Source organism: Lemur catta, chromosome 16 (genome assembly GCF_020740605.2).
Source record: "Lemur catta isolate mLemCat1 chromosome 16, mLemCat1.pri, whole genome shotgun sequence".
NCBI classification, from domain to species: domain Eukaryota; kingdom Metazoa; phylum Chordata; class Mammalia; order Primates; family Lemuridae; genus Lemur; species Lemur catta.
The window spans coordinates 34,079,781-34,106,127 of NC_059143.1; the positions used below are offsets into that span (position 1 = coordinate 34,079,781).

At 50.4% G+C, this 26,347-nt stretch overlaps 1 protein-coding gene across 2 annotated transcripts in view; it reads left to right on the top strand.

Moving 5' to 3' along the window:
* The window catches only part of RNF165 (ring finger protein 165), a 101,108-nt gene that overhangs the window by 61,784 nt on the left and 12,977 nt on the right, over positions 1–26,347 (top strand). Inside the window, exons 2-3 of one of the 2 annotated variants that reach the window (XM_045527203.1) lie at positions 20,336–20,651; positions 22,255–22,365. The exons of the other annotated variant lie outside the window; for it this stretch is intronic. Coding sequence (XP_045383159.1) covers positions 20,336–20,651; positions 22,255–22,365 — 427 coding nt within the window. The remainder of the gene's footprint in view (positions 1–20,335; positions 20,652–22,254; positions 22,366–26,347) is intronic. 2 annotated transcript variants of the gene reach the window in all.

The following is a 26,347-nucleotide window of genomic DNA, read 5'->3' on the forward strand; positions in this document are numbered from 1 at the left end:
TAAATCTTGGCGGTAACCTGGAGCCGTGCCCAGAAGCACTCAAATCTATCACCAATAACCGTCCACTCCACGGGCTTGGCAGAGGGGGAGGGCCCCCCTGACAAACACGCACATGTCACCAAGGAAGCAAACAGGCCCCAGTGAGTGGGAACGCTACTCATTCCTCCTGTTCTCCTCATTGCTGTGGTTGGTGTGCGGTGAAATCGCTTTAAGCATCATTTCCTCGATTGTCCAGGCTCATGAAAGTGGTCAGAAGTCACCCCTACATTACACATGCCTTTGCAATGTTTGCAGCAGCCCCGTCCCCCCAGTTATTCATTCATCAAACACCTTCTGGGCACCAGTGTGTGCCAGATGCCCGAGACCCTGCATCCCCGCCGGGGAAGTTGCTGAGATGAGGCTTCTAGAGTGAAAAGTGACAAGTGTTACAGACAAGACAGGTAAAACGTGCCTGATGGATTGAGGCACCCCTCCTAATGACAGCTCTCTTAGTTTGCATTCCTGAGCATCTGATCATTTTGAGGGTGACTGAACGGATAGGACCAGAGCAGAAAGGAGGGGACAGTGCCACGGGGAAGGCTGGGTGAGGCCTTGCAGGAGAAAGCTTCACTTCTAGGAATTTGGGGTTGGGTGAGTTTGCCGAGAGATAACTCCAGTGGCACTGGCTGGAGACAGGAAGGGGACAGATTTTCTAGGGTCCTCTGCACTTGGCTTTGCTGCTGAGATGACTCCATGTGACCATCATTAATAGGACATGCACTTCTGAGTCAGCTGATTATCGTTCACCCTTGTAGTTGGGGGTGCAGTGTGTGGAGTCATTTGCATTTTCTTGCCAAGTCCCTTTTACTACTGATGGATTCATTTCAACACATTTGGTAAGTTCCTACTGTGTGCCAGCCCTGGGCAGACAGCCGAGGTCCTGCCTCACGGAGCTGACATTCTATGTGTGTACTAGTTTTATGTTCCCGACTGTGACCAGAAGCCCATCCCAGAGAAGGGCACTTGGATCTTAGGGAGCTGAAACAAGTTTTCACATTCCAATGGGGTCAGGCCCAACTGGTGGAATCTCAGGCATGGGGCAGGTATTTGGGGCTGTTCACCCAGTGCGAACAGAAAGAGGGCCCGAGGAGACCAGATTCGGTCAGGTAGCCGGACACGCAGGGACCACGGCCTGGGGTGGGTCGTGTGTGTGGTCTTCACACCCCCAGTTCCTTTCTCCTGGACTCTCAGATGCCCGTGCGAGGAGGGGCTGGGGCACTGGGGCCCGCTCCCTGGGGTGGCGTCCATGCTGCCAGCCTCCCTGGGCTAAAAGCCTCTTGCAGCAGAGTAATTGGATCTGACTGGCAGCAGGCAGGGCGCAGAGGTATTCAAGTCAGTCGGTGCTATTTTTAAACGCCCTCTCTTCCCCAAGTGCGGGATCTCAGCTCAGCCGGAGAGCTCGGGCTCATCTCAGCGCCCTGGGAATCAAAGCACAGCCCCTCCCCGCAAGGTTTAAGTTCTCCCCCCGCCCCCCAGCCTCAAAATCAGATCTCAAATTGGGCAACTGCACATGAGTCCTGCCATGATCGCATGTCCTGCTTTGGGGAAGGGTGAATTCAAGGGACCATGGGGTCGAGGGGCATATCCTGGTGCGGGCTGGCCACCTGGCTGACCGGAAGCTGACCCACAGCCCTGGTCTCGGGGTCGCCTGCACCCCCAGAGGCTCCCCGCTAAGCCTGCAGGCAAACGTGTCCCTGCCTGTCTGCTGCTGCCTTGACTCTTGGTAGCAGCTCACAGCTGCCTGTCAGGCTCTGAAGACAGAGCAGAGAGCAGCCACTCTGCTGTCAAACGTCCCGTCCCGCGGGGAGCTGAGCCCGGTACTGAGTGCTGCCCCGGAGGTGGGAGGGGCTGCGGAAGCTGACGTTGGGTCAGGCTGCGGAAGCTGCCTGGCTTGTCTGTTTCTTCTCGCTTGCCGCTTGCCGCACCTCCCCTCCCCAGCTCCCACCCCAGCAGCTGGCTGTAGCATGTCCCCTGCCAGGGCACGTGGACACACAGGAAGGGCCGCTGCTGGTGGTCCTGTCTACCCCCAGCCCTCCCCACTCTGGGAGAAGGACAAGGTCATCTCAGGCAGGAGCCATCTCAGAAGTGGCGACACTGCTAACAGCCAGCAAGGAACAAACACCTTCCATGCTGCCCACGGTACACCTGTGGGCCAGGTGCCACCGTATCTTGTTACAGATGAGGACAGAGGCCCAAAGGGGAGCTGCCCTCGGTCAAGGTCACTGGCAGATCCTCCCTCTTTCCCTGACTAAGACCCTCCAACTCCCCCAGAATTCCAGAAGCCTTTGGCTGCAAAGAATGAGGGATGCTCCCACGTCAAACAATACAGCCCCCTCTCCGAGAAGCTGGAGATGTTCCAAAAGTCTTCCTGTCTTAGCCGGGGAGCCTGACTCTGTGTCACTCTGTTTAAGTTTGTTGCTTCGGGTGACAGATCTTGAACTCAGGTTTTGAAATTGTTTGGTTAAAACTTTGCAAGCTGGGAACCCTGCCAGGACCTCTTCTCTCTGGAGTGGAGTTAGAATAAGGCAGGCTGCCTCCTCCCTTCCAAGGGTACTGATTCTCAAGTTTTATAAAGCAGTGTCACCCAGGCCCAGCCCTAACTGGAAGTGGACCGTATGATGACGTCCCAGAGGCCTTGGGAAGACACTGTCCACCCCAAAATCTATCTGCTTTATCCTGTCTCATGGTGCCTGAACCCGCAGTCCTGTATGGCCTTCCTTGAGCTTGGTAGTCAGTTCTGAGTGGGGTAGGAGGCTGCTCCCTGGCTGTGGAGTCCTACAGAGTCCAGCAGACTCTGCAGAGCTCACACAGCCTTGCATTACTAGCCCTGGGACCTGGGCTATGTGACAGCAAGTTGTTTACTTTCTTTGAGTCTCAGTTTACTTATCTCCTAACTGGGAAGAGAGGGAAAGCTGAAATGCCAGGAGAGGTGTGGGTGACAATTATGGGGGACCCTGGGAACTTGGGGCAAAGGGTTGGGGGGTAGAGAAAAGCAGAAGAGCAGCACCTTTTCCACTTTGCCATACTTACTTTTTTAATTATTATTTTACTTTAAAACACTACTCAGTGTATTTTAAAAACCATGTAACATATGCACATGGTACGAATTTCATATGATGCCAAAGGATGTGTATATGCACAGAACACCACGTCCGCCTTCCTCACTGCCCCAGCTACTCATGGAGAGCCACTGTGGTCAGGTCTCACGGATCCTTCCAGAAACCATCTGCATATTTACTTTTGCTACACATGCAATTTAATCTAAACCATGCAATTTAATTCGAGCTCATGCAGCATTCTTGGGCTCTTCTCTTATAAATGTTTGTTGTAACATCCTTAATACCAGGCCCTATTTGTGTAAGGTGCTGTACGATTTTGAAAGCACTTTACCCCAGCATTTCTCATCTGAATCCACAGCAATTCTGGAGGTAGAGAAGGCAAGATCCTTATGCCCATTTTGCAGGTCGGGAAGCTGAAGCTCAGAGAAGCTGGGCTACTTGCCTAAGGTCACACAGTGAGTAAGATTGGACTTGAATGCAACTTGCCTGACTCTCCGGGCAGACACATCCCACTGCTTCCTTGAAAGAAAATACTTCACTTCCCCTATGCTCTATTAGTATACAACAGGTATTTAATAAAAACTCATTGGCCTGGCAAATCAGGACTCTGTGTAGGTAGCCCCCACAGACAGGCCTGCCTAATCTCAGCAGGCCGCGGGGCAAGTCGTGGATACTCAGATCACAGCTGCCCTCTGTGTGTGCACATCCACTTGCATAGACACTCACACCACATGCACACACACACACACACACACACACGTGAACACATGCATGCTCACACACATGCACACATCCATATACACACCATGCACACACATGCTTATACACACATGCATACATTCAGACACAAAGCACACACACTTAGGCACATACCACATACATAACACACATGATTATACACACATGCACATACACACATGCACACATTCAGACTCATACCACACACAGACACATACCACACATGCACACACATGTAGCCATCAGACTCCAGAAGGGCAAACATAGCATGTGGAATCCGGGTCCTCAGGGCCTTCCTTGCCCCGGTAGGGAGGGCAGGGTGCAGTGGCAGCTGGGAAGGGCCATGAGAGAGGCCATATTAAGTTCGTTGGGGACCATTCTGCCCCCAGTAAACATCTTCACTCTGTGCCGTCACAGCATCGTGAACAGGGAGCACACACTTACACCCAGGGCTGTGGAGGACATGTGTGGGATCAGGGCCTGAGCTGAGCCGCAAATCCTACTGGGCCTTTATTCTCGGCTGTGGCCACCCCACCAGCTTCAGTGATGTCTGGAGCCAAAGCCCAGGAGATGGGGTTGGGGGAGGGAGCAGAAGCCAAATCAGCCTTGTTGCAGGGCCTGGGGGGGGGGTTCCCTGTGTCAATTTGAAGTGTCCCTTCCCTGGGCCTGGACGACCTTGGCCAGAGTTTGACTGATGCCTGTGAAAACATGAATGCCCTTGTGAGCCCTAAGACGGCAACCTCTCCAGTGATGTGCGCAAGAAGCCCCTCCTTTATCAAGCACATGCTTTGGTGGTGCTGACAGTGAAAGAGAGAGACAGGCTTGGGATCAGAAAAATGAGCTCCCAATTCCCAGTCTGGGCCAAGTGACATTGAGCAATTGAGCAAGTCTTTCTAACCCTCTGAGCTTCAGTTTCATCTCTAAAATGGGGCTAATCTCCCTAACCCACTGCCCTGGATGGCTGCGGGGCTGAATTTGGGGAAAGCTTTGTAAGAGGTGAAGTGACACACTGACATTACAGTGACCATCCCAGGTGGATTGGAGCAGAGCTCCTGAGGGACCTGCAGCAGCTGAGTGGGAGGAGAGATGAGCAGGGAGGCAGGAAACAGGGAAATGGAAGTGAACTTTGGATGGAGGAGTTAAGACACCCAGTGCGGTACCAGCTGGCTATTCAGGGCTGGGGTTTGTCCTCAGCCTTCCTGACTTTGCTGCTGGCATTTTCACTGCTAATTAACATGTCATGGGGGTGGAGGGGAAGAAAAACTCAAAACAATTGATTTGTCTACTTGCCAGCACATCTGGGAAAAGGCTGGGTGTGGGAGGTCAAAACTGAGGCTGAAAATCAGTGCTTCACGTTCTCAAGGAAACACACGGATCTGTGGGTTCCAATTCTCTGTTGCTGTCACTGGAAATCAAGGCTCAACTGCAACCTCTTGAGGGAGCAGTGGGCAGGGAGAGAGGAGGTATTTAAAGCTCTCTGGCTTTGTCAGGAGAAGGGTGACGCAGGGACTTGACTTGTGATTAGGGAGCCAATGAATAAGTCATCCATCCATCCATCCATCCATCTAGCAAGCATTGCTGAACACCCAGGTTGCATCCAGCAATGTCCAGCTCTGGGTGTTGCAGGGAGAGAAGACGAGGGTTTTGCTCTCTGAGCTTTCAAACATATTCAAAACAATTAGAGTATAATTCAAAAGTGAGTCCCCACCTCAATCAATGGCAACACCATTTGGATCTGTTAGCTTTTTCTGTATAACAACCACTCCAAAACTTGGTCTTAAAACAACCACCATTTATGCAGCTCACAATTCAGTGGGTTGGTGATTTGGGCTGGGCTCAGCTGGGAAGTCCTTTTGGTCTTATCTGGGCTCACTCATAAGTCTGTGGTCACTGGCTGGGTTGGCCGGGACAGACTGGTCTAGGATGGCCTCAGCTGGGACAGTTTGTCTCTGCACCATATGTCTCTCGTTCTCCAACAGGTTAGCCTGGGCTTGTTCTTATGGTAGAGGCAGAGGGCGGGGCGGAGGTGGGGAGGAACTGCAAGGACTTGAGGCCTAGGCTCAGAATTGGTATCATGTCACTTCTGCTACATTCTATTCACCAAAGTCAGTCCCATGGCCAAGTCCAGATTCAAGAGGTGGGGAGATAGACTCCGCCTCTTGATGGGAGGAGCAGCAGTGTTACCTTGCAAGGGGTGAGCATACAGAGAAGGGAGGAATTGGGGCCATTTTTGCAAACTATCAACCCCACCATTCTTGTAGGTGCTCAAGACAAAAGATCTGAAGTCCACCTTGTCCTCTATCTCTCATGTTCTATATTCACTCCATGAGCAAATCTGGTCACCCTACCCTTGAAATGAAATATATTTTGGACCTGATCGTTCCTTCCCTCCACCTCCACCCCCGCTGCCACCCTGGTCCAAGAAACTATCATCTCTTGCCTGGTCTGTGCTTCTTCATTTTGCCCCTGTAGCCTATTCTATTCAGTAGCCAGAGAGAGTCAAGTCCTGTCACTTCTCTGCTCAGACACCCTCCTTTGGCTCCTAGCCTCACTCAGAGTCAAGGAAAATGTTCTATAATGGTCAGCAAGGTCCTGTGTGATCTATACCCCAGCCCCCATGATCTGTCTCACCTAAACCCCTGCCACACAAGCCTCCTGATGTTCCCCAAAATGCCGGGCTCGCTCTTACCACAGGGCCTTTGCACATGCAGTTCTAGCTCCCTGGAAAGCACTTTGCCTGGATAACTGCCTGCTCAGTCCTTCACCTTCTTCAGCTCTTTATATAAAAGTGAGCTTCTCCAGGAAGGCTCTCCTGGCCATCCTATTTAAAATGAAAACATCCCCTCCTTCCTTCTTCTCTGCGTCAGTTTTCTGCACAGCTTTATCCTCACCAATAAATGACATATTTTCTTATATATCTACTTATCATCCAGACCAGCACTATTCGACGTATACCAGAAGTATAATGTAAGACACCCCTGCAATTTAAATTTTTCTAGCAGCCACATGAAAAAAGTAAAAAGAAACAGTGGAAATTTATTTTAATATACATTATTTCATTCAATATATCCAAAATATTATCATGTCAACATTGAGTTCATTTTAAAAGTTATTAATTTTTTACATTATTTTGCTTGTACTGAGTCTCTGAAGTCTGGTGTCTACTGTACACACAACAGCACATGTGAACTTGGACCAGCCACGTTTCACATGCGGTGACCACACTGGCCACTGCAGAGCTAGACCACTGTTCCATGAGGGCAAGGATTTTCGACTGCTTCATTCACGGCTGCATCCCCAGCACCTAGAACAGTGCCTGGTGCACAGCCGGCATGCGATAAGTATTTGGTGAGTGACTAAGTCAAGTTCTGAATCAAATGCAATTATGTGGCAAGGCAGTTTCAGACCCAGAAGAGAGTTGGTGTCTGGCTATGTCCATTCTCTGGGTTGCAGGGACAGAGCTGTGAAGGGGATAAGGTTAGTCTTTCTCTCCCAGCCTTTCCAACTCACTCTGCATCTCCACGGTTTTCCATTCTCTTGGGACAGACGGAAAATCTCGCAAGTTCACCCACACCAGGAAACATTAGGGACTTAACGTGTTGCCCTCTGTTGGGCATTTGCACTTTAAAAGTAGAAGTGAGAGAGGCTAATGCTTAATCCAAAGCAGTGACTCCCTCCTGGAGAATTTTTGGCTCCAGCGGGAAGGCTATTACTGGACCATAAATCTCTCTGGTGTCCCTGAGTCCACCCCAGAAGTAGGATGTCAGCCAGGGTGCTGCTGTTGGCAGGCTGCCCTTGGGCCCCTGGCTGCTCTCCCCTGCCTGTGTCTTACTACAGGCCATGCTGGGGCTTGATGGGAAGGGTGGGGACCAGGGAGGAGCAGGTGCTCCCAGGATTCGGAATGTCTCCCATTCAAGGAAGTCACTGAGCCCATTCTCTGCAGCCAGCGCTGGGCCAGGCCCCGTGGAGGGAGGGAAGCCTTTCTACTTTGTAAGACACTTTCACAGGATTATTCCCTCGGCAGGCGGGCAGGTGAGATGCCACAGAAAGCTGAAGCCCAGAGGTAGGAAGCTGCCCTCGCTCTCCTGAGGGCTTGCCCGGTTCTCTCCTCCGTGGGAGCAGGTGCAGTCCTGGCCTGTGGGGCCTCTCGGTCCAGCTGGGGTGACCCGGTGGAAGGGATGCTGGCCCAAAATAGTGACGTGGGATGCTAAGTGATGAGCAGAGTGGACAGGACACAGCTGGACCAGGTCTGCCAGGCACGGGCGGGCCAGGGCGGGAGGCAGACTGGCCACAGGCCAAGCAGGGGCAGCCAAGGGGCTGATGAGTCACATGAGGGACTGCGGATGGGCCTTTGCTGCTTGTGAGGCCCCTGGGAGCTGCCAGCTCCGAGAAACCGCTGGCTCTGCCTGTCCTGGGCATTCCCTCCCCTCCCTCTCCCCCTCCTCTCTCTTCTCTTGCTGCCTTTTGTTTTTCCCCTTTCTATTCTCTCTCACAGCCCCCTCTCTTTCCTGCCTTCCTTTCTCCTCTCATCTTTCCACCACCATCCTCCTTCACTCCCTTCTCCCTCCCTCCCTCCCTCTCTCTCCCTCTCTCTGTGTCACATGCACTCATGTGCACGCACACACACACACCCGGGAGTGCCAGACAGGGCTGCCCCACAAGCAGTAATGGCCGGGAATCTAATTTTACTGACCCTGGCTCCCTCTGACAGCAAGCAGATACCCCCGCACGGATGTGATTTGATTTCAGGGGCACGGGGAGGCCAAGAACTCCCCCAGCGTCCCGACTCCCTGGCGCTGCCTGAAATCCCACCATTAGAGCTTCACACCATGATCTCCTGAGAAAAGCCACAGCGTAAGCTCTTCCCCTTCACTGCACTGCAGAGTGCATGGCCCGGGGGGCCAGGCTTGGAGCTGGGCACAGAAGGGTGCAGGAGAGGGTGACATCCTGCGGGGAATGGCAGAGAATGAAGTTACCCTCTGTCCCGTCCACTATATTCACAGGGCCAGGCCTGTGTGTCACACGCACTCTGCAAACCTCGATGGGAAGAGCCCGAGTCAAAGCGGCTTTCTGAACTTGGTCCGCTCCTTCGGGCACCAGGCAATGCCACTGTGAGATGCGCCCAGGCAGCCACCCTAGCACTTCTTAAAAGTTATTGTTTTCTTTTTTTTTTTTTAATTTACTTGAGTCTTTATCAAGAATACAGTATTAGCAGAACATCTGAACTCATGACCTGAGAGGAGTTACACAAAGTTTACGAAAGCTCACCCACGCCCTCTCCTTCCTTGGCCAGGAGTGGCAGGTGGAGGATCTGAAATCGCTTCTTCTGGGTTCATTGATGGTGGTTCACACTGACCACCTCCGTGCTGGGCCTCCCCACCTCAGGTCAGACTTGCCACTGGGCCCCTATACGCATCGCAAAGTCTTTCTGTCTGCAGTTCTTCAAGGTGCGCTTTATCTGCTTTGGTTACGCTGTCCCTCTGCACCATGCAAAACCACGCAGTGCGAAGATGCTGCAAAACAGTTGTTTGCACACGATCAAGGTTTTTAGGAAGGTGCTGCTTCCTCCACGTTCAGCCGTTCATTATCATTCACTCCTGCATCCAGGAGTTCTTACTATGCATTAGCAAAGTCCCCTCCCATCAGTGTTTTGGGAGCGGGAATTCAGTTCCTTGGAAGAAGCTGAGCTTTTCATTAGAGATCAAAGCCTGGCCCTGGGGAAGCATCACAAAGCTGCTCTTGGCTGTAAAGGATCCCTTTGGGCATATCACTTCCTTTCCAGGCCCCAGGAGTCCCCCGCTGGATGGGGACCCAATAGATAGAAAGGGAGGAAAGCAGGCCTGTGGCAGCCCAGGGGGCCGAGCCAGGGAATATCAGACTGGAGCGAAAGAGGTTAAACCGATTTACCTGGCGTAGGTAAGGAGACCAGGAGCTGGGTTCCGGGCAGATGGCCCCCTTTCATTTTCTTCATCTCTGCTCTGTCTGGTTTGCTGTCAAGTAGTCAGCACATACAGTGCACCCCAGACTCCCGGTCTGCCATTCGAGATTCCTTACTGTTCGCCCTCTCCGCCATCTTTCCTGTTTCACTTTCCCAAGCACCCTGCACCTGAACAAGTCACAAAGCGGGCGTTACCTAGTCACATGGAATCTGAATGTCTCCCAGGCTGGAGAACTCAGTGTGGGCACTGGGAGTCTGGGAAGAAGCAGGAAATGGAGTTCTGAGCTGTATTAGCGCACAGGGAACAGGAGGCTCTTTGGGGGCTGTGCTGAGTGGACCGTCTCGTCTGTCGTTGCACACAGCCCTCATGGCTTGCATCCCCTCCTTCCACCTCGGCTCAGGCCTCCAGGCTTGGTCTCTGTCTTCGTCTGTTTGTGCTGCGAACACAGCTGGGGCTGGGTAAATTATAAAGAAAAGAGGTTTATTTGGCTTATGGTCCTGCAGTCTGTGTAAGAAAGATGGCACCAGCATTTGCATCTGGCGAGGGGCTCAGGCTGCTTCCATTCGTGGTGAAAGGTGAAGGGGAGCCGGTGTGTGCAGAGATCATATGGCGAGAGAGGAAACAGAGAGAGAGTAAGAGAGAGGAAAAGAGAGAGGGGGAGGGAGATGCCAGGTTCTTTTAACAAGAAGCTCTAGACTGGGCGCGGTGGCTCACGCCTGTAATCCTAGCCCTCTGGGAGGCCGAGGCGGGTGGATCGCTCGAGGTCAGGAGTTCGAGACCAGCCTGAGTGAGACCCCGTCTCTACTAAAAATAGAAATAAACTATCTGGACAACTAAAAAATATATATATAGAAAAAATTAGCCGGGCATGGTGGCACATGCCTGTAGTCCCAGCTACTCGGAAGGCTGAGGCAGTAGGATCGCTTAAGCCCAGGAGTTTGAGGTTGCTGTGAGCTAGGCTGACACCACGGCACTCACTCTAGCCTGGGCAACAAAGTGACACTCTGTCTCAAAAAAAAAAAAAAAAAAAAGAAACTCTTGCAGGAACTAATAGAGCAAGAACTCACCACCACGAGAACGGCACCAAGCCATGCATGAGCCATGACCTAAACACCTCCCACCAGGCACCACCTCCAACACTGGGGATCCAATTCCAACATGAGACTTGGTGAAGCCAATCAGACCAGACCCAAACCATAGCAGTCTCCAAGGACTACAGTTTGCTCCCTCCTTGCTGCCACGCTTCCTCCTCCCCCTGCCATCACCAAGGCCTGGCTCTCTGTGCCTTCATAGACAGTGGCTGACCAGTCTGGCCAACTTTAACCATGATAGGCCAAAAGGTGGGGGAAGGAGGCAGATGTTGCAGGGGATGTGCATCATCTGGCGGTGGTTGACCTGCCCCACGTTCACGCTCCCCTGCAGGGCAGTTAGTTGGCTTCTGCACGGACATCTGCAGTGATGAGGAACTTTGGGAGACAAAGCAAATTCTGAGAAATGTCTTCCTTTTGTTGACTCTAATCTGCCTGCTAGGAAGACCTTAATGCTTTTGACTGCAGCTATTCCCTGACCCTGAATTTCCTCTTCCCTGATTACACCCAGATTCTCCAACTGTTCCCCATATTAGATGACAGAAGTCCCCTCATAACCCACCCTCCATCATTGGGGTCCAATTTATCATCTGTCTTAGTATGAGGTGCCCAGAATCGGTTCCAGTACCCAAGAAGTTTCCTCCATCTTTCTCCTTCAGTTAAAGCCTGTGAAATGCAAGGCCTAAAGCCTTTTGCACAGGGATGTCCAGAGGCCCTATAGGGTTTGTCTTGCTACAGAAGAACCCAACAGGCTGGAAGCACCTTGATCTGCTCTATAAAGCTGGAACTTGACCTTGGCGAGGCCAGGGAGGAGGCCTGAGCTACTGGCCGAGGTGCCCTGGACTGTGCCCAAGCAGCCCCACTCGCCAAGGCTGTTCCTCAGCACCTCCCACAGAAGATTCACACCTGTTCCCCACAGGTGCCAAGGCCCTGGCATTTCATGGTTACTTTGTTAGGCAGGAACATGCTTATTCCTAGGGGAGTGAGAGAGAGGGAGAGGGAGAGGGTAGGCAGGTGGGATTACCAGGGCCATGGCATGTCATTCTCATTCAGCGACCCACTGGGCAGGTGGGTTCCTCCCTGGGAGTACCAGGTGTGGCTGTGTATGGGTATATGCGGTTCTATGTGCTGGGAGGAGGGGACTCTGGGACATGGCAGGGCAGGGGCTCACGCTGCACCGGGACTGAGGAGGCCTGCGCTCTAGTTCCAACCAGGCCTGGAGCCCTGGGACAAGCCACCCCAGGTTTCCCAGCCTCCAGGTCCTCATCTGCAGAGTGAAGGCTACACAATCCCTGAGGCTCATTCAGCTTGGATATTGATGATTCCGTGAAGACCCATATTTCCTTGCTAGCTAATAAGTTGGTATTTACCTTCCCTGAGCTAATGCGGTCTTTCTTCCTTTCTTTCCTTCCTTCCCAACCCTTCTCCCCTTCCCTCTCTTCTTCCCACCTCCCTTCTTCTTCTTCCTTCCTCTTTTCCTCCTTCCTCTGTTATTCCATGCCCTCACCCCTCAGAACATTCCTAAGCCCCTTCTAAGAACAAAGGGCATTTACTGCATGGCATTTGCCCTGAAAACATTCACTTCACTGCTTATTATGGGAGATAAAATTTGTACATAAATAAAATGCCAAGTGTAATAGGCTAAATGCCACGAGTCAGATGGAGAGGGGAATCTCAGCCATCTGGGAAGGCCTTGGAGTTAACATCCACCCTGGATAGTCAAGTTGGACAGTCTGACAAGGTGGGGTGGCAGTGCCCAGGGGCAGAGAATGGCCATAGAGGGCCCAGAGGCAGATGAGGACCCTGGGGTCTGGTGGGGATGAGAGGGAAGCTCACACAGGGCAGTGAGAGAGAGAGAGAGAGAGAGAGAGAGAGAGAGAGAGAGGCTGGGAGGGGCGTCAGGGCAGGGAATGGAGTGCTCACAACTGTGCTTTAGGAAAATTAATGTGGCAGCCACTTATTTGGAAGAAGGGTTTCGAAGGTCAGCACTGGTCTGCCCTGCCTCTCACTGATCTGGCCCCCGTCACCGCTGGCCACCACGGCACAGCGCTGCCGGCTCATCTCAGGCCTGGCCTGTGCAGCGGTGGGACCCTGGGGGTGGTCACAACATTCAGTTCACAAACATCCCCCCAGCTCTTTCTATTTGGCTGCCAGAGAATAAGATGAGAAGCCTGGTCAGAAGCCATGTGAGGCCCCTGCCAGCAGAGGGATTTCAGCAGGTGTGCAGGATCAGGTGTCATCATCGCGGGTCACAAGTCTAGGACACGAAGGTCAGAGCAGTCCACTGTGCCGTCCAGGTCTGACTGCGAGGGGAGGCGCCCTGGCCTCTGGGACGGACCCCTTACACCAGGTGACTCTGCCTGGCTTTGAAAGCTTCTTGGTAGTGAGCCTCCCTCGCTGGCTGCTGTGGGCAGAATCTGCTCTTCAAAAGGCTGCTCTGCACAAACGAGCAAAGGCTGAGCTGCCGCTGATGAGGCTGAGCCCTCCCGTCCCTGCTGCTGGCAGTCCTCTGTCCTCTCTCTCCCCACACCTCCCTGGTGCCTCTGGGAGGGCGTGTCTCTGGCCTGCCCCTCTCTTCAGGAGCCCCTCCCTGCTCTGCCTGCAGCAAGAAACCTGACGCCCTGAGAACTGCTGGGGAGGAGGGAGCTGGGGCCTCCAGGGAAGCCCCGGGGAGTGTTTGGTTCCCTGGTTCCCGTCCTCCTCTCCCAGGGTCCCCAGTCCCTGGAGCGAGACCCAGCTCTGGGCAGCTGGGGGCCCTGCAACAGAAGCCCTGGGCAGGCCTGTGCCTGAGGTGCCCGCTAGCAGCAGGCGATCGTCACTGCGGTGGCCCAGTGGGCTGGGCGGCAGGCCAGGCTGAAATGTCAGGTGGCCTGTGGTGCCCTCCAGGCCGCCTGTTCTTCCCCTCCTTCAGCCCCCTCTTCCTCCGAGGGCTGGACGACAGTGCCTCTGAGCCCCAGAGCCTAGAGGACAAAGGCCACTTTCCTTCCCTAATGAGTACGGGGCTGCACCCCGGGGGAGCAGGCCTTCTCTGGGGAGGCCCTCTGCTGCCTCCACTGCCTCTGACACCGGCCTTAGCCTGGCTCTTCCCTGCTCCTGCCCGGGCCCAGCCCTGGCCCCATGCCCCCATGCACAGGCCAGAGACACCCAGCCTGTGCCCAGCGTGTCCACTTGGTGTCCTGGCCCATTCCTGCACCGCTCTCCTCCTTGGGGGCCCCCGTCTTAGTCCGCTGGGGCTGCCATAGCAGAATACCGTAGACTAGGAGGCTTATAGACAACAGGGATTGGCTGCTCAGTTCTAGAGGCTGAGTAGTCCAAGATCAAGGCACTCGCAGACTCCGTCGCTGCTGTGAGCCTCCTCCTCATACATGGCGCCTTCCCTCTGTCCTCACCCAGCGGAGGGCGTGTGAGCTCTCCAGAGCATTGTTTATAGGGACACCAATCCCATTCATGAGGGCTCCACCCCCATGACCCAATCACCTCCCAAAGGCCCCACCTAACACCATCACCTTGGGGGTTAGGGTTTCAACTTACAAATGTGGGGGACACACCATCCAGACCACAGCACTCGCTCACTGCCACCTTATCAAGCTTCCTTGTTCCCTGCACTCTGGCCCCTCCCTCCTTCCGTTCATGTCTCCACTCTGTCACCCACCAGAGGAGTGTCCAGGGCAGTCATTGAACCTTTCAGAGATGCGGGACTTCATCACCGTTCTCGCCGCGCTGGGCCCTGCCCTGCCCTCCTCCCTGGGGCTGTGTGGGTTCTTCTGTCCTCCCATCCACCCACTCTCCAGCTGCCAGCCTCTTCAGGAGCCTTGCCCATGAGGCACGAAGCAGCCACCAGCCCCCAGACATTTGTGGGGCCCCTGTATTGTGTCCCGTGTATGCCAGGTGGGCATCAGGTGAGTCCCGCACCTGTGGGCCTCCCCTGTCTCAATGTGCAGGGCTAGACCTGGGCCTCCCACCCTCAGCCCTCCGCCTGCCTCGCTCAGGCCCCAGTCCCTGCTTTAAGGGACTGCCCCCGGCCACCTCCCAGAGACACGTGCTAATCATCAGCATCAACTTCCAGAATTCTAAGACACACAATTTTTTCTTCTGGAACTAAGTCGTGTCTTACAATTGATGTGTTTATTTAATGTGGTGCTTTGTTTGTTTGTTTGTTTGTTTCTGGGAGACCCTTCTTTCTGCTCCCTGAAAATGTTATTTAGATCATAATGACTCTTTCACTTGGTGGCATTTTAGCCCTGGGGAAATATGATAAATGTGTAGTATAATCAGGGACATCTGGAGATTATTTTTTAAGCCGAAGGAATAACTCTAATGCGAAAAATTGCAGGTTGTCTACTAATGTGGGGCATTTGGGGATGTCAGTATTATTCAGACATCACTGATCATTGGCTTGTCATGGACCCAGATATTCTACCCTGAGAGCTTCGCTCCTATGGTCTTAGAGACACACAAAGCAGCTATTACCTGATACTTTCACAGACCTGGTCCGGGGGCCCAGAGGGGGTGGCCTTCTGAGCAGGGTGTTGAGACCAAGAACCACTCTGGGGTTGGAGATGGCAGGGAGGAGGAACACAGAGTCCCAGAGGGAAGTCAAAGGACCTCTGTAGGAAGAAACTGCCTGAAATATTATGGGACAGGACCTTCCTCTTGCTACCCACCCTGGACAGAGGGCATCTGCTCTCACCTCCCAGTGTAGGCACTGGGGGGCACAGGTTGCAGGAGGGTGGAAAGCAGTCCAGGCTGGGGGGGTCGGCCCTGCTCCTAGCGGCCTCCGTAGAAGCGTGGAGGCTCCCTGCACAGAGTGGGTGCTCTCACGGCAGGGGGCACCTGTGGGAGGGAGGCTGTGCCACAGCATCAAAACCCAGAGCCCACCGGGCCTTACCTGCCACTCTTTCCCACTCAATTTCAAACCAGTCTGCCTTCAACCAGCTCAGTCCTCTGTCCCTCTGAGCCACTGTTTGTCCCTCACTCCCTCCAACAATCAGTCAACACCCAGGTATTTACTGAATGCCAGCTCCCGGCGAGGTGCGTGGGGATCCAGAGACAGTAAAGACACGAAGCTCAGCCTGGTGGGGGCGGCCAGCGTGAAGAGACAGCTCAAGGTAGCCACCGCCAGGTGCCAAGTGAGTGGGAGAGACAGGGTGTTCTCAGCGCTCAGAGGAGGAAGGCGGCCCTGGGGGCTGGTGGGCAGGGGAGGCATTTTTGGAGGAGCCAAGAGGCGACACAGATCTTTAAAGATGGGGAGGGTAGCTGGGGAGATGGGGTGCAGGCCCCCCAGTGGGAATGTGCCCGGGGAGTCTGGAGTTTTGCGTAGACCAATGTGGATGGCCGGGGGGAAGGCAGATCAACTGGGAAAAGTGGCTGAAAGGCTTTGCTCGGTGTCTGGGGTTGGCATCTTTTCTTTAGCATTGTGCTGCCCACTAAGCAAGCCACTCTCCTCCAGTGGCCGCTGGGCTCTTGGAACATGGCCAGTGCGAATTGAGATGTGTTGTGGGCACAAGATATTCACCAGGTTTTAAAGACTTAGTATGAAAAAAAATGTAAAATATCTCAATAATTTTTTATATTGAGCATATGTTGAAATAACATTGTGGATATATTGAGCTATATAGCGTATATTATTAAAAGTAATTTCACCTATTTCTTTTTACTTTTTTAAAGGTGACTCCTAGAAAATCTAGAAGTCCCTATGTGACCCACATCATAATTCTACTGGACAGAACTGGGTTAGAGTCTCCACAATATCTTTCTATTGACCATTCCCTTCCCTTGTAGTCACTTTTCTCTTCTCTTCTTTGTCATTCCACAGCTCGTCTTCCGTCGTTCTGTCTGTCACATCGGACTCTTGTCCTCTTTCCACTGTCATGCGTGATGACAGAGGGTGGGGCGAGGGTAGGGGTCCGGTGCCTGCCTGCTCATGCTGTAGCCCGTGGACTCATCAAAGCCAGAGTTCATAAGGCAGAGAGGCCCAACTTATCCGGAACGCTTGTGGGAATTGAGGTTCTAGATCATTCTTTTCTGGCTCACGTGGAGTCAGGTAGACATTCTTCAGATTTTCATTTCTTTTTGCAAACATTTATTTTTAAAAGATTTTTTAAAAGTCTACCAAGGACAGGTGCATCCTTGACAAAGTTGAACAGACCACTGTAAGACACAGTTAGCAAAGTAGCTTTTGTCTGTCCCTTGCCTCCCCGCCAAGTCAAACTCCCTCGAGCACAAGGATTTCAACTCTTCTTCAGTCCTTTCCTTCCTGAAAGACATAAATTACTAAGCAAAGTTCTAAATAAACAATGAGACTGCCATTCCTTGATTTTTCACTTTCTGACATTGTCTATGTTCTCCATATTGAGAAAGAAATGTCCTTTTCTGTTCTAACATAGTTTATTAATTATTTGTTTTACTGTTAATACATTGTTCCTGCTGGGCAAAGTAGTGCATAATACAGATCATTACACTTTCTTGCACAACTTTTCCTAGTGGTAATAATTGCATTTTTTTTTGTCGTTGCCTTGCTTTGTATGACATCTTTACAAATTCTTACCCAATTCTCTATCAAATTGTAAAATTCCTTCAAATACTATTCTCATGTGGCCAAAATTGGTAACCCCTGTCGTTTCCAGCCACCCCTCGCCACCCCAGATCTCCTCTAAGCGCCCCCGCCACCTATTCTCCTGCAGAATGGCTGCAGAAGCCTGCACAGCCGTGTGCTTGGGAAAATTCCACCTCTTTGGGCGCAGCTCCTATGTCGTGTTCCTCTTTCTTGGTTTTTGTCAGTACCTCCTTAAGAAGTGTCAAGAAGGTTAACTTTTTTTTGAGATCCTGTATGTTTGAAAATGGCTTTATTCTATTCTCATACTTGATTAATGCTTTGGCTGGGCAGAGAACTCCAGACTGAAAATCATTTTCCCCTCTCAGTATCCTGAAGGCAGTTGCTCTACTGTTTTCCAGCTTCCAGTGTCATTCTTGAAAAATCTCAAGTGATTCTGATTTCTGACCCTTCACAGGGGACTGGTTTGCTTTCTCTCTAGAAGGTCTTGGAACCTTCTCTTTGCCCTGTCGTTTGGATGTTTCACAGGGAGATGGCTTGTTGTGGGGTTCTTTTCCCCATCTATTTTGCTGGGCACTCAGGGGGCCTTTTCTGTCTAGAAACGCAGACCTTCTGTTCTGGGAAATAGGTTTTGTAATTTCTCCCCACTAATTTCCTCCCCACTGTTGCCTCCACTCTTTCTCTCTCACTAGTGAAATGTGGAATCTTCTGACCAGATCCTTCAATGTTTGCATCTTTTTTCTCCTATTCCCTGTTTCTTTGTCTTCTCCTTCTGCTTCCTGGGAAACGTCCCCATCTTTATCTTCCAACCCCACTGTTGAATTTCAGATTTCACCTCGTACATTTTTAATTTCCAAGAGCTCTCTTTCTTGTTTCCTCATTGCTCCTTTTTTAAAGAGCTTCCTTTTGTTTCATGGATCCAAAGTCTTATTTCTCTGAGAATATTAATTATAGTGTTTTGAAGTTAATTTTTTTCCTGGTCCTTGCATTATCTGTGTTCCTCTGAGATTATTTTTAAATATTTGGTATGTTCTTGTTCTCCTTTCACTTTGTAATCAAGAACCTGGACACCCTTGGGCTGTCTGTTCATGTTGCAGTGCAGGTCACTAAGGCTGTCCAGAAGCTCTGTGTGCCCAGGTATGAGAATGGACTTGTCAACTCATGGGCCTCATTACAGAGTGCCCAGTTGGGAACCCAACTATTTCATTGGGGTGCTCTCAACCAGAAGTATCTGTAGAACTCTTTCTGAGACCAATGACTTTCTTTAGAGTAGCATTCCCCAGTTTCAGCCTGGGGCTGTGGAGAGTGCAGGGAAGGGGCGCACACCTGGGTGACAGTGTTTTTGGAACCAAGTGGCAGAAGCGGATGGAGGCTCCAAAGTTCCATATATAGATGTTCACGTGATCCCCTGTGTTACCATGGTGCTGCATCCCTGCCTTCCTCTGCCTGATGTCACCCTCCCCCCATCGGAGCCTCTCTGGGAGGGGTGGTCACTGCCCTGCTTAGGAAGGGGAGGAACCCTGGGTGTAACTACTTGTAAGACTTGTGAACAGTCTCCCTGTTCTCCCCTCTGCCCTCGCTCCTGCTTTCCGGAGTAGCCAATGCCTTCCAGCATCATGTGGCAAGATCTGTCCACTTCCTGTTGATGGCCCCTCTGGTCAGCTCTTGGTTTCTGATTTCTCCTCTCTGCTAATTCCTCCATCTGCTTACTGTCTTCCAAAAATCTGTTGACATCTGTTGCCTGCTGATGTCACCTCTCTTGTTCTCTCTGTCCTTGTCTGTTTATCTTCTCTTTATTCCTTCGCTTGCGTTTCAGTGGGGCTTGAGAAGGAGCAGACGTGTGGTGAGTCTGCCATGCTTAGTAGGAAATTCTCTGCAAATCTCTCTGAAATGCTGGGTCTACTTACTTGCCTCATTAAAGCTCTCCCTCCAGTGCTTAGAGCTGGACATTTTGCTCTTGGAGAATTTGTAAGGCTGTTTTTTTTTTTTTTTTGGTCATCAGGCTCAATTTTATTTGAAAAGTACTGGAGCCTAAATTAAATGTAGCCTGAGCCCAGCTTGTACCTGGACATATTTGCTTTTAAATAGTTTATAATGTTATAATAAATTATTTATTTACTGTTTAAGCAAAAAATTTTGTGTGATTTGGGTTTTTTGCTATTTTTTCTTTGGAAACTAGGGCTGCATAAAGATTGGGTCCTAGCTGGCCAAGGCTTCAGTGAAGTTCAGGGCATGGCTAGGCTGAACTAAATTTTCTCTAGGTAGTATCTATTTAAAAAGGTAGAATCACGGAGCGGGGGCAGTGGTGGTGGTGGTGGTGGTTCACACCTGCAATCCCAGCACTTTTGGAGGCCAAGGCAGGAGGATTTCTTGAAGCCAGGAGTTCAAGACCAGCCTGGGCAACCTAGCAAAACCCCAATCTCTTCAAAAAAAATTTTTTTTAACAAAATTAGCCAGATGTGGTGGTGCGTGTCAGTAGTCCCAGTTACTTGGGAGGCTGAGCCAAGAGGATGGCTGGAGCCCAGGAGTTCCAGGTAACAGTGAGCTATGATTGTGTCACTGGGCTGAAGCCTGCGGAATGCAGGGAGATACCTTCTCTTAAAAAAAAATGGTAGAGTCAATAAGATTGCCAAAGTGCCTTACTGCCTTTGGGGACCTTAATACTTCTAAAGAAGTGTATTAATTATAAAAAGGATGCTTATGTATTCACTCTTTCCCCCCTCCGACACGTACGCGCACAGAGCCTTTGCTTGGCGACATTGAAGATGACCACATGCACATAAAAGCGATGCAACTGCTGTGTTCTAATGAAGGTCTTGAGTTTCGCCAGCTCCAGGCTGCCGCGGGTGGGGACGGGGTCAGCGTGGGAGCGGCCCCGTGCTGGTCCTCACGGAGACGTCTCTGTCCTTGCCTCCCCAGGTGCCCCCTTTCAAAGGTCTCAGCATCCTCACGCTACCTCCTGCCGCCACTTCCACCTGGGTCCCCCGCAGCCGCAGCAGCTCGCCCCCGACTTCCCGCTGGCCCACCCCGTGCAGTCGCAGCCGGGCCTCAGCGCCCACATGGCCCCGGCCCACCAGCACAGCGGCGCCCTGCACCAGTCGCTGACCCCGCTGCCCACCCTGCAGTTCCAGGACGTCACAGGTCCCTCCTTCCTACCTCAGGCCCTGCACCAGCAATACCTCCTGCAGCAGCAGCTCCTGGAAGCCCAGCACCGCCGGCTCGTCTCGCACCCCAGGTGGGCGCTGCCTGGGACGGGGGCGGGGAAGAGGGTGGGGCCATGGCGGGGGCGGGGCCGGGGCTGGGGCAGGGCCGGGGCGGGGCCAGGGCTGGGACACCTGGCTTCTATAGGGCCAGGCCTGCCAGGCAATCACCAAGTGGGTCTCTGCAGGAGGTGACTCTTGCCCTGAACCGACTCAGACTCCCTCAGAAGCCAGTGTGTGTCCCTGTCACTTCACCCAGGCGCAGGGCCAGAGGCTGAGTGGTTCACGATGCTCACAGTCGGACTTCTGCTCGGTATGGCAGGAAATTTGACTAAGGAACCCCTTATACCCCCTCTAGCTTTATGACTGCCTGTGTCTGACACCCAAGAACTCAAAGGAAATAGCTGGTTCCAGCCCTGCCCTCCAAGGGCCCACGCCTTCTGAGTACCCAGCCGTATACCCATGAAACAAATGGAGAGCAAAATTAGACAACACCAATCAAATGGGTCTGGAATAGCTGTGGGACCCTGGGCCAGTCACTACGCCTCTCTGAGCCTCAACTGTCAAGAGAAAGAGTTGGACTAGATCAGTGGTTCTCAAACTTTTTGATCTCAGGACCCCTTTTGAACTCTTACAAATTAAAGAGGACTACAAAGAGCTTCTGTTTGTGTGGGTTGTGACCACTGATGGTTACCATGTTGGAAATGAAAGCTGAAACATTTTTAAAATATTAATTCATTTACAAATAACAGTAACAAACTCATTCTATGTTAATACCAATGATACATTTTTTATGAAAAATAACTACTATATACAAATTTAATGTGAAGAGTGATTTTTTTTTACCTATCTGCAAATATCTTTAATGTATGGCTCGAGAGAAGACAGCTGTGTTCTTGTATCTGCTTCTGCATTCAATCTGGCAGAATCACGTGTCACACAGTTTCTGCAAAACCCCACTGTTCACCTGTGACAGAATGAGAGTGAAAAGGCGTATAACGTCATAGTGTCATTAGGAAAATGGTTTCGACCTCTCCAACTACCTGAAAGGGTTTCAGAGACTCCCAAGGATGCTTGGGGTGCTCCTTGAGAACCACTGGGCTAGATGATTTCTAAGGCCCTAAGCATCAGTGATTGTAGAGTTGGGTTGCCTGAAGAGAGGTCACCATGATCTGGGGTATTCTGGGAGGACTTCCTGGAAGAGGTGGGCTTTGACTTGGAACATGAAAGCTGGGAAGAGTGTGGCAAGGGTCAAAGAGAGGAGAAGAGCGTGGTGGGAGCAGAGGGGTGAATGGAGGTAGGAGAGCCTGCAGGAGGTGAGTGTGTGTGTCTTGAAGACGTCCCACCAAGGACAGAGAGGGAGCAGCAGGAGAGCAGAAGAGGCAGAGAGTTTGGGTGGGGCCAGGGAACCTGCAGCAGACACGCCCAAGGAGAGACTTCACAAGAGTGGGCAGCCCAAAGACAATCGGAATGTCTGAGTTACTGACCGCTGCTCATCTGAGCAGCTTCCTTGGAGTGTGTGAAGAGGGGCTCTGAGCAGGGTTGCAGCTCTCAGGCTGGCTGGGTTGCTCAGAGTCCCTGGGAGCTGGGTGGCCAGGCAGCCCCTGACACCATGGCCCTCCTTCCCCTCTGGTGCAGGCGGAGTCAGGAGCGTGTGTCTGTCCACCCCCACCGCCTCCACCCCAGCTTCGACTTCGGCCACCAACTGCAGACACCTCAGCCCAGGTATTTGGCTGAGGGCACTGACTGGTGAGTCTTTGGGGTCCCTGGGGGTAGTCGGGAGGTGGGGAGGTCCTGCCAGATCCGTGGAGCTCCCGTTTTCCTTCACTCTGATGGTGCAGGAGGCCTAGCTCTCAGGCCCAGCCTTTGCTTCTGCTCCCAGCAAGCCTCAGGGCCAGATGGCCCCACTCGGGCCTGGTTCCAGCAATTAGCTCAGATGTAGCTGGGTGCTATCAGTGCCCAGCCTGGGGCTCAGGGTTCATGGTCCTGCAGGGGAGGGGGGAGACAGGGACACAAAACATTCCCTAAGCTCAGTGAAGGCTATGAACCAGTGGTCCCCAGGGAGAGAGCAGAAAGGAGAACTGTGAGGAGCTGGGGTGGTCAGGGAAGCCTTCCTGGAGGGGGTGGGTCTCTAGGGATCCACAGAGCAGTGCCAAGGCACGCCAGCAAGGCAGTGCAGGGCAGGGTAGTCGGTAAGCACAGGCTCACATTATGCCTGAAAGATGAAGACAGAGCCAGCCAGGGTTGGGGTAAGGACTTGGGAGAGAAGCTGGGAGAGTGGTTAAAGATGTTGTTTTGTGTCTTTGTAGGCAGTGGGCCCCTGCGAGGTCTTCCCACAATCGCCTGCACTCGGGACAGAGGTCTTTGTTGTCCTGGGATGCAGAGTTGCTCAGTTTGGGATCCTGGGTCCCACTCAACTCCCTGGTTCTAGCTTAGGAGGGTGCTGATCTTAACCAGGGTTGGATCAGAACCCTCACGTACTTTAAAAAGATGTGCAGCTCACTGAGGATTTCGAGAAAAAGGGTATCATGCCTACAACTTATTTTTAAATAGTTCAGGGAAAAAAAACCCTACCTCCATAGAGGTGTGTGTGTGTCTATGAATATATATGTATGTGTATATGTACATATATATTAGGGAGAAGAGAGACAGAGAGAGAAGGAAATAGAAATGCAGTAAAATAGTAAAATGGGGACATTTGGGGAATCTGGGTGAAGGGTATCCAGGAATTCTTTATGCTGTTCTTGCAACTTTAGGTCAAAAATGTTTTTTAAAAGAATGTAAAAAAAAAAAAAAAAAGCCCTCAATGGAAAAGGATGGATTATTTAAAAAAAAAAAAATTGATGTTATTTTTCAGCTATTTGGCCAGGCACTGGCTTAGTCAAGGTTTGCTTTGGGAACCCTATCTGTGGACGCTTAGGCATGATTCAGAAGGTAGTTCAGGTTGGCTGAATGCTAGGGTGCTTCCAGGTGCGGGAACAGTGGGTTTAACGTGTTCCGTCGTCTCTGGCCCTCTGCTCCTTCTCAGCTACACTCTCTGTTAAATTGGACAATCCATTAAAAGACAGATTACACTACAGCCAACATCAGCCCAGCCTTTTTCTAATTAGCAGATTCAAATGAGGATGATTTAATTGCAGTGTGGATTAAATTCCATCCCTCAGCAGGCAAGTCAATTCAATTTAATTTAATTCAGCCCATGGAGCACCCAGGGCCCTTACACACAGCTCAGTGATTTGGACACACACTCAGGAACGCATGGGCAAGTGGGACCGGACAGGTGGTACAGGTGGGAGTGGTTCTGGGGACATCATGGGGCGCAGTGCAGGTGTTGGCCCTATCCTCAGCTTCCTTTACTCAGCCCAGCCTCCTCACCTTTCTGCCTCCTTGGAACCACTCTGCGTTCCTGGGCCCTGCTCACCCCAGGAAACGTAAAGCAGGAGGCCCTGGGAGGCTGGTCCCTGTCCCAGCAGGAGGTGCCTGGAGTCCCCCGGTCTACCCCTGGGCTCTTTCTGCCTGTTCTGTTGCCACTTCCCAAGCAGGGAAGTCATTTCTCCTTCTTTGTAATTAGTTCTGTCCATCAGTGGCCAGCCTAGTGGTGACGAGGGGTTTTTGCAATTGTGATCATGCTAATTGCACCCAAGCCCTCGTTTCCAGAGAGGCTGCTTTTGCGAGGAGACGGGCCGCAGGTAACTGGATGACATCAATGAACCCACATATACTCACCATCCAGCTTTGACATCGACTTGTGGCCAGTTTTGCTTCATCTTTACCCCCACTCTCTCTTTCGTCCCTGCTGTCACAACAGTCCCCGATCATCCATGGCTTCGTTCTCCATGGTTTCAGTTACCTGCGGTCAACTGTGGTCCAAAAATATTACAGTATTTTTGAGGAAGGGAAGGTGGGAGGGGGGAGAGAGACCATATTCACATAACTTATAGTATATTGTTATAATTATTCTATTTTATTATTAATGTTGCTAATCTCTTACTGTGACTAATTTTTAAATTAAACGTTATTATAGGTATGTGTGTACAGTATAGGAAAAAACATAGTATATACAGGATTCAGTATTATCCACAATTTCAGGCATTCACTGGGGGTCTTGGAACATATTCTCCAGGGATAAGGGGGGACTACTGTATTTGGAAATAAATCCAGACATCACATTGTTTCATCTGTAAATATTTTACTACATATCTCAAGAGTCAATGACTCTTCTTTTTCAAACTGTTACTACAATATCACTATTATACCTAAAAATATTAACAATATTTTAAAAATATAATCAAATATGCAGTGCATGTTCAAATTTCTGTGATTGTTATCGATTGTACCAATCATGATTCAGATAAAGTTTACACATGTGATTGGTCAATATGTCACATAAGTCTCATTTCATCTATCTATTGCTGGATTCAAAATGCTAAAATTTTGTTAAGGAACTTTTACGTCTCTGGTCACGAGTAATATTGGTCTATAGGTTTTTCTCCTTGAAATGTCTTTGTCTGATTTTTTTTATCAGTGCCATGCTTGCTTCATTAAATGGTTTGGGAAATGTTTCCTCATCTATTTTCTAAAAGAGGTTGTGTGGGATTGGTATTATTATTATTTTTTAATGTTTCATAGAATTTACTAGTAAAGCCATCTGGGCCTGGAGTTTCTTGAAGAATAGACAGACTACTGTTGAGATTTTCTATATCCTGATGAGTTAGTTTTGGTAATTTATTTTTGATTTAATTTTTTTGAGATGAAGCCTCACTATGTTGCCCAGGCTGATCTTGAACTCCTGGGCCCAGTGATCCTCCCACTTCAGCCTCCCAGGTAACTGGGATTATAGGCATATGCTGCCAAGTCCAGCAGTTTTAGTAATTTATGTCTTTAAAGGAATTTTCCCATTTCATTGGATTTATCTGTGTAAGGATGTTGATAATACTTCCTTATTATCTTTTTAACATCTGTAGAATCCTAGTAATGTTTTCTCTTTCATTCCTGATATTAGTAATTTGTATTTTCTCTCTTTTGTTCCTGATCAATCTAGCTAGAGTTTTAACCAATTGTATCGTTCTTTAGAAAACAGCCTTTGATTCCATTGTTTGTTTTTAATTTTATTGATTTCTGATCTTGCTTTTATTATTTCCTCCCTTCTACCTGACTTCTAGCTTTTTAAGGAGGAAATTTATATCATGACTTTGAGCCGTCTTTTCTAATATAAGCATATAAACTAATGGATTTTTCTTTAAGGACTGCAAATTTCTAATTTTCATTACGATTTCTTTTTGATCCTGGGTGATTTAGAAGTGCATTGTTTAATTTTTGAAAACTTGGGATTTTCCAGAATTTTTGTTATTGGTTTCTAATTTAATAGCAATGTGATCAGAAAACATACTCTGTATAATTCTAATCCTTTTAGATTTATCAAGACTTATTTTATGGTCCAGCATATGTTCCACCTTAGTAAATATTCTATATTTATTTTAAAAATATATATTCTGCTCTTGTTTAATGGAGTGTTCTATAAATATCAGTTAGATGAAGTTGGTGGATGATGTTCAGGTCGTCTATATTCTTACTAAATTTTTTGTTCACTTGTTCTATGAGGGTTGAAGTCTACGACTATTATGTAATTGTGAATTTGTCTTTCTTCTTTCAGATTTGTCAGTTTTTGCTTCACTTATTTGACTTTTGTATAATAGGATATTATAAGAATTGCCATTGCTTGATGAATTGA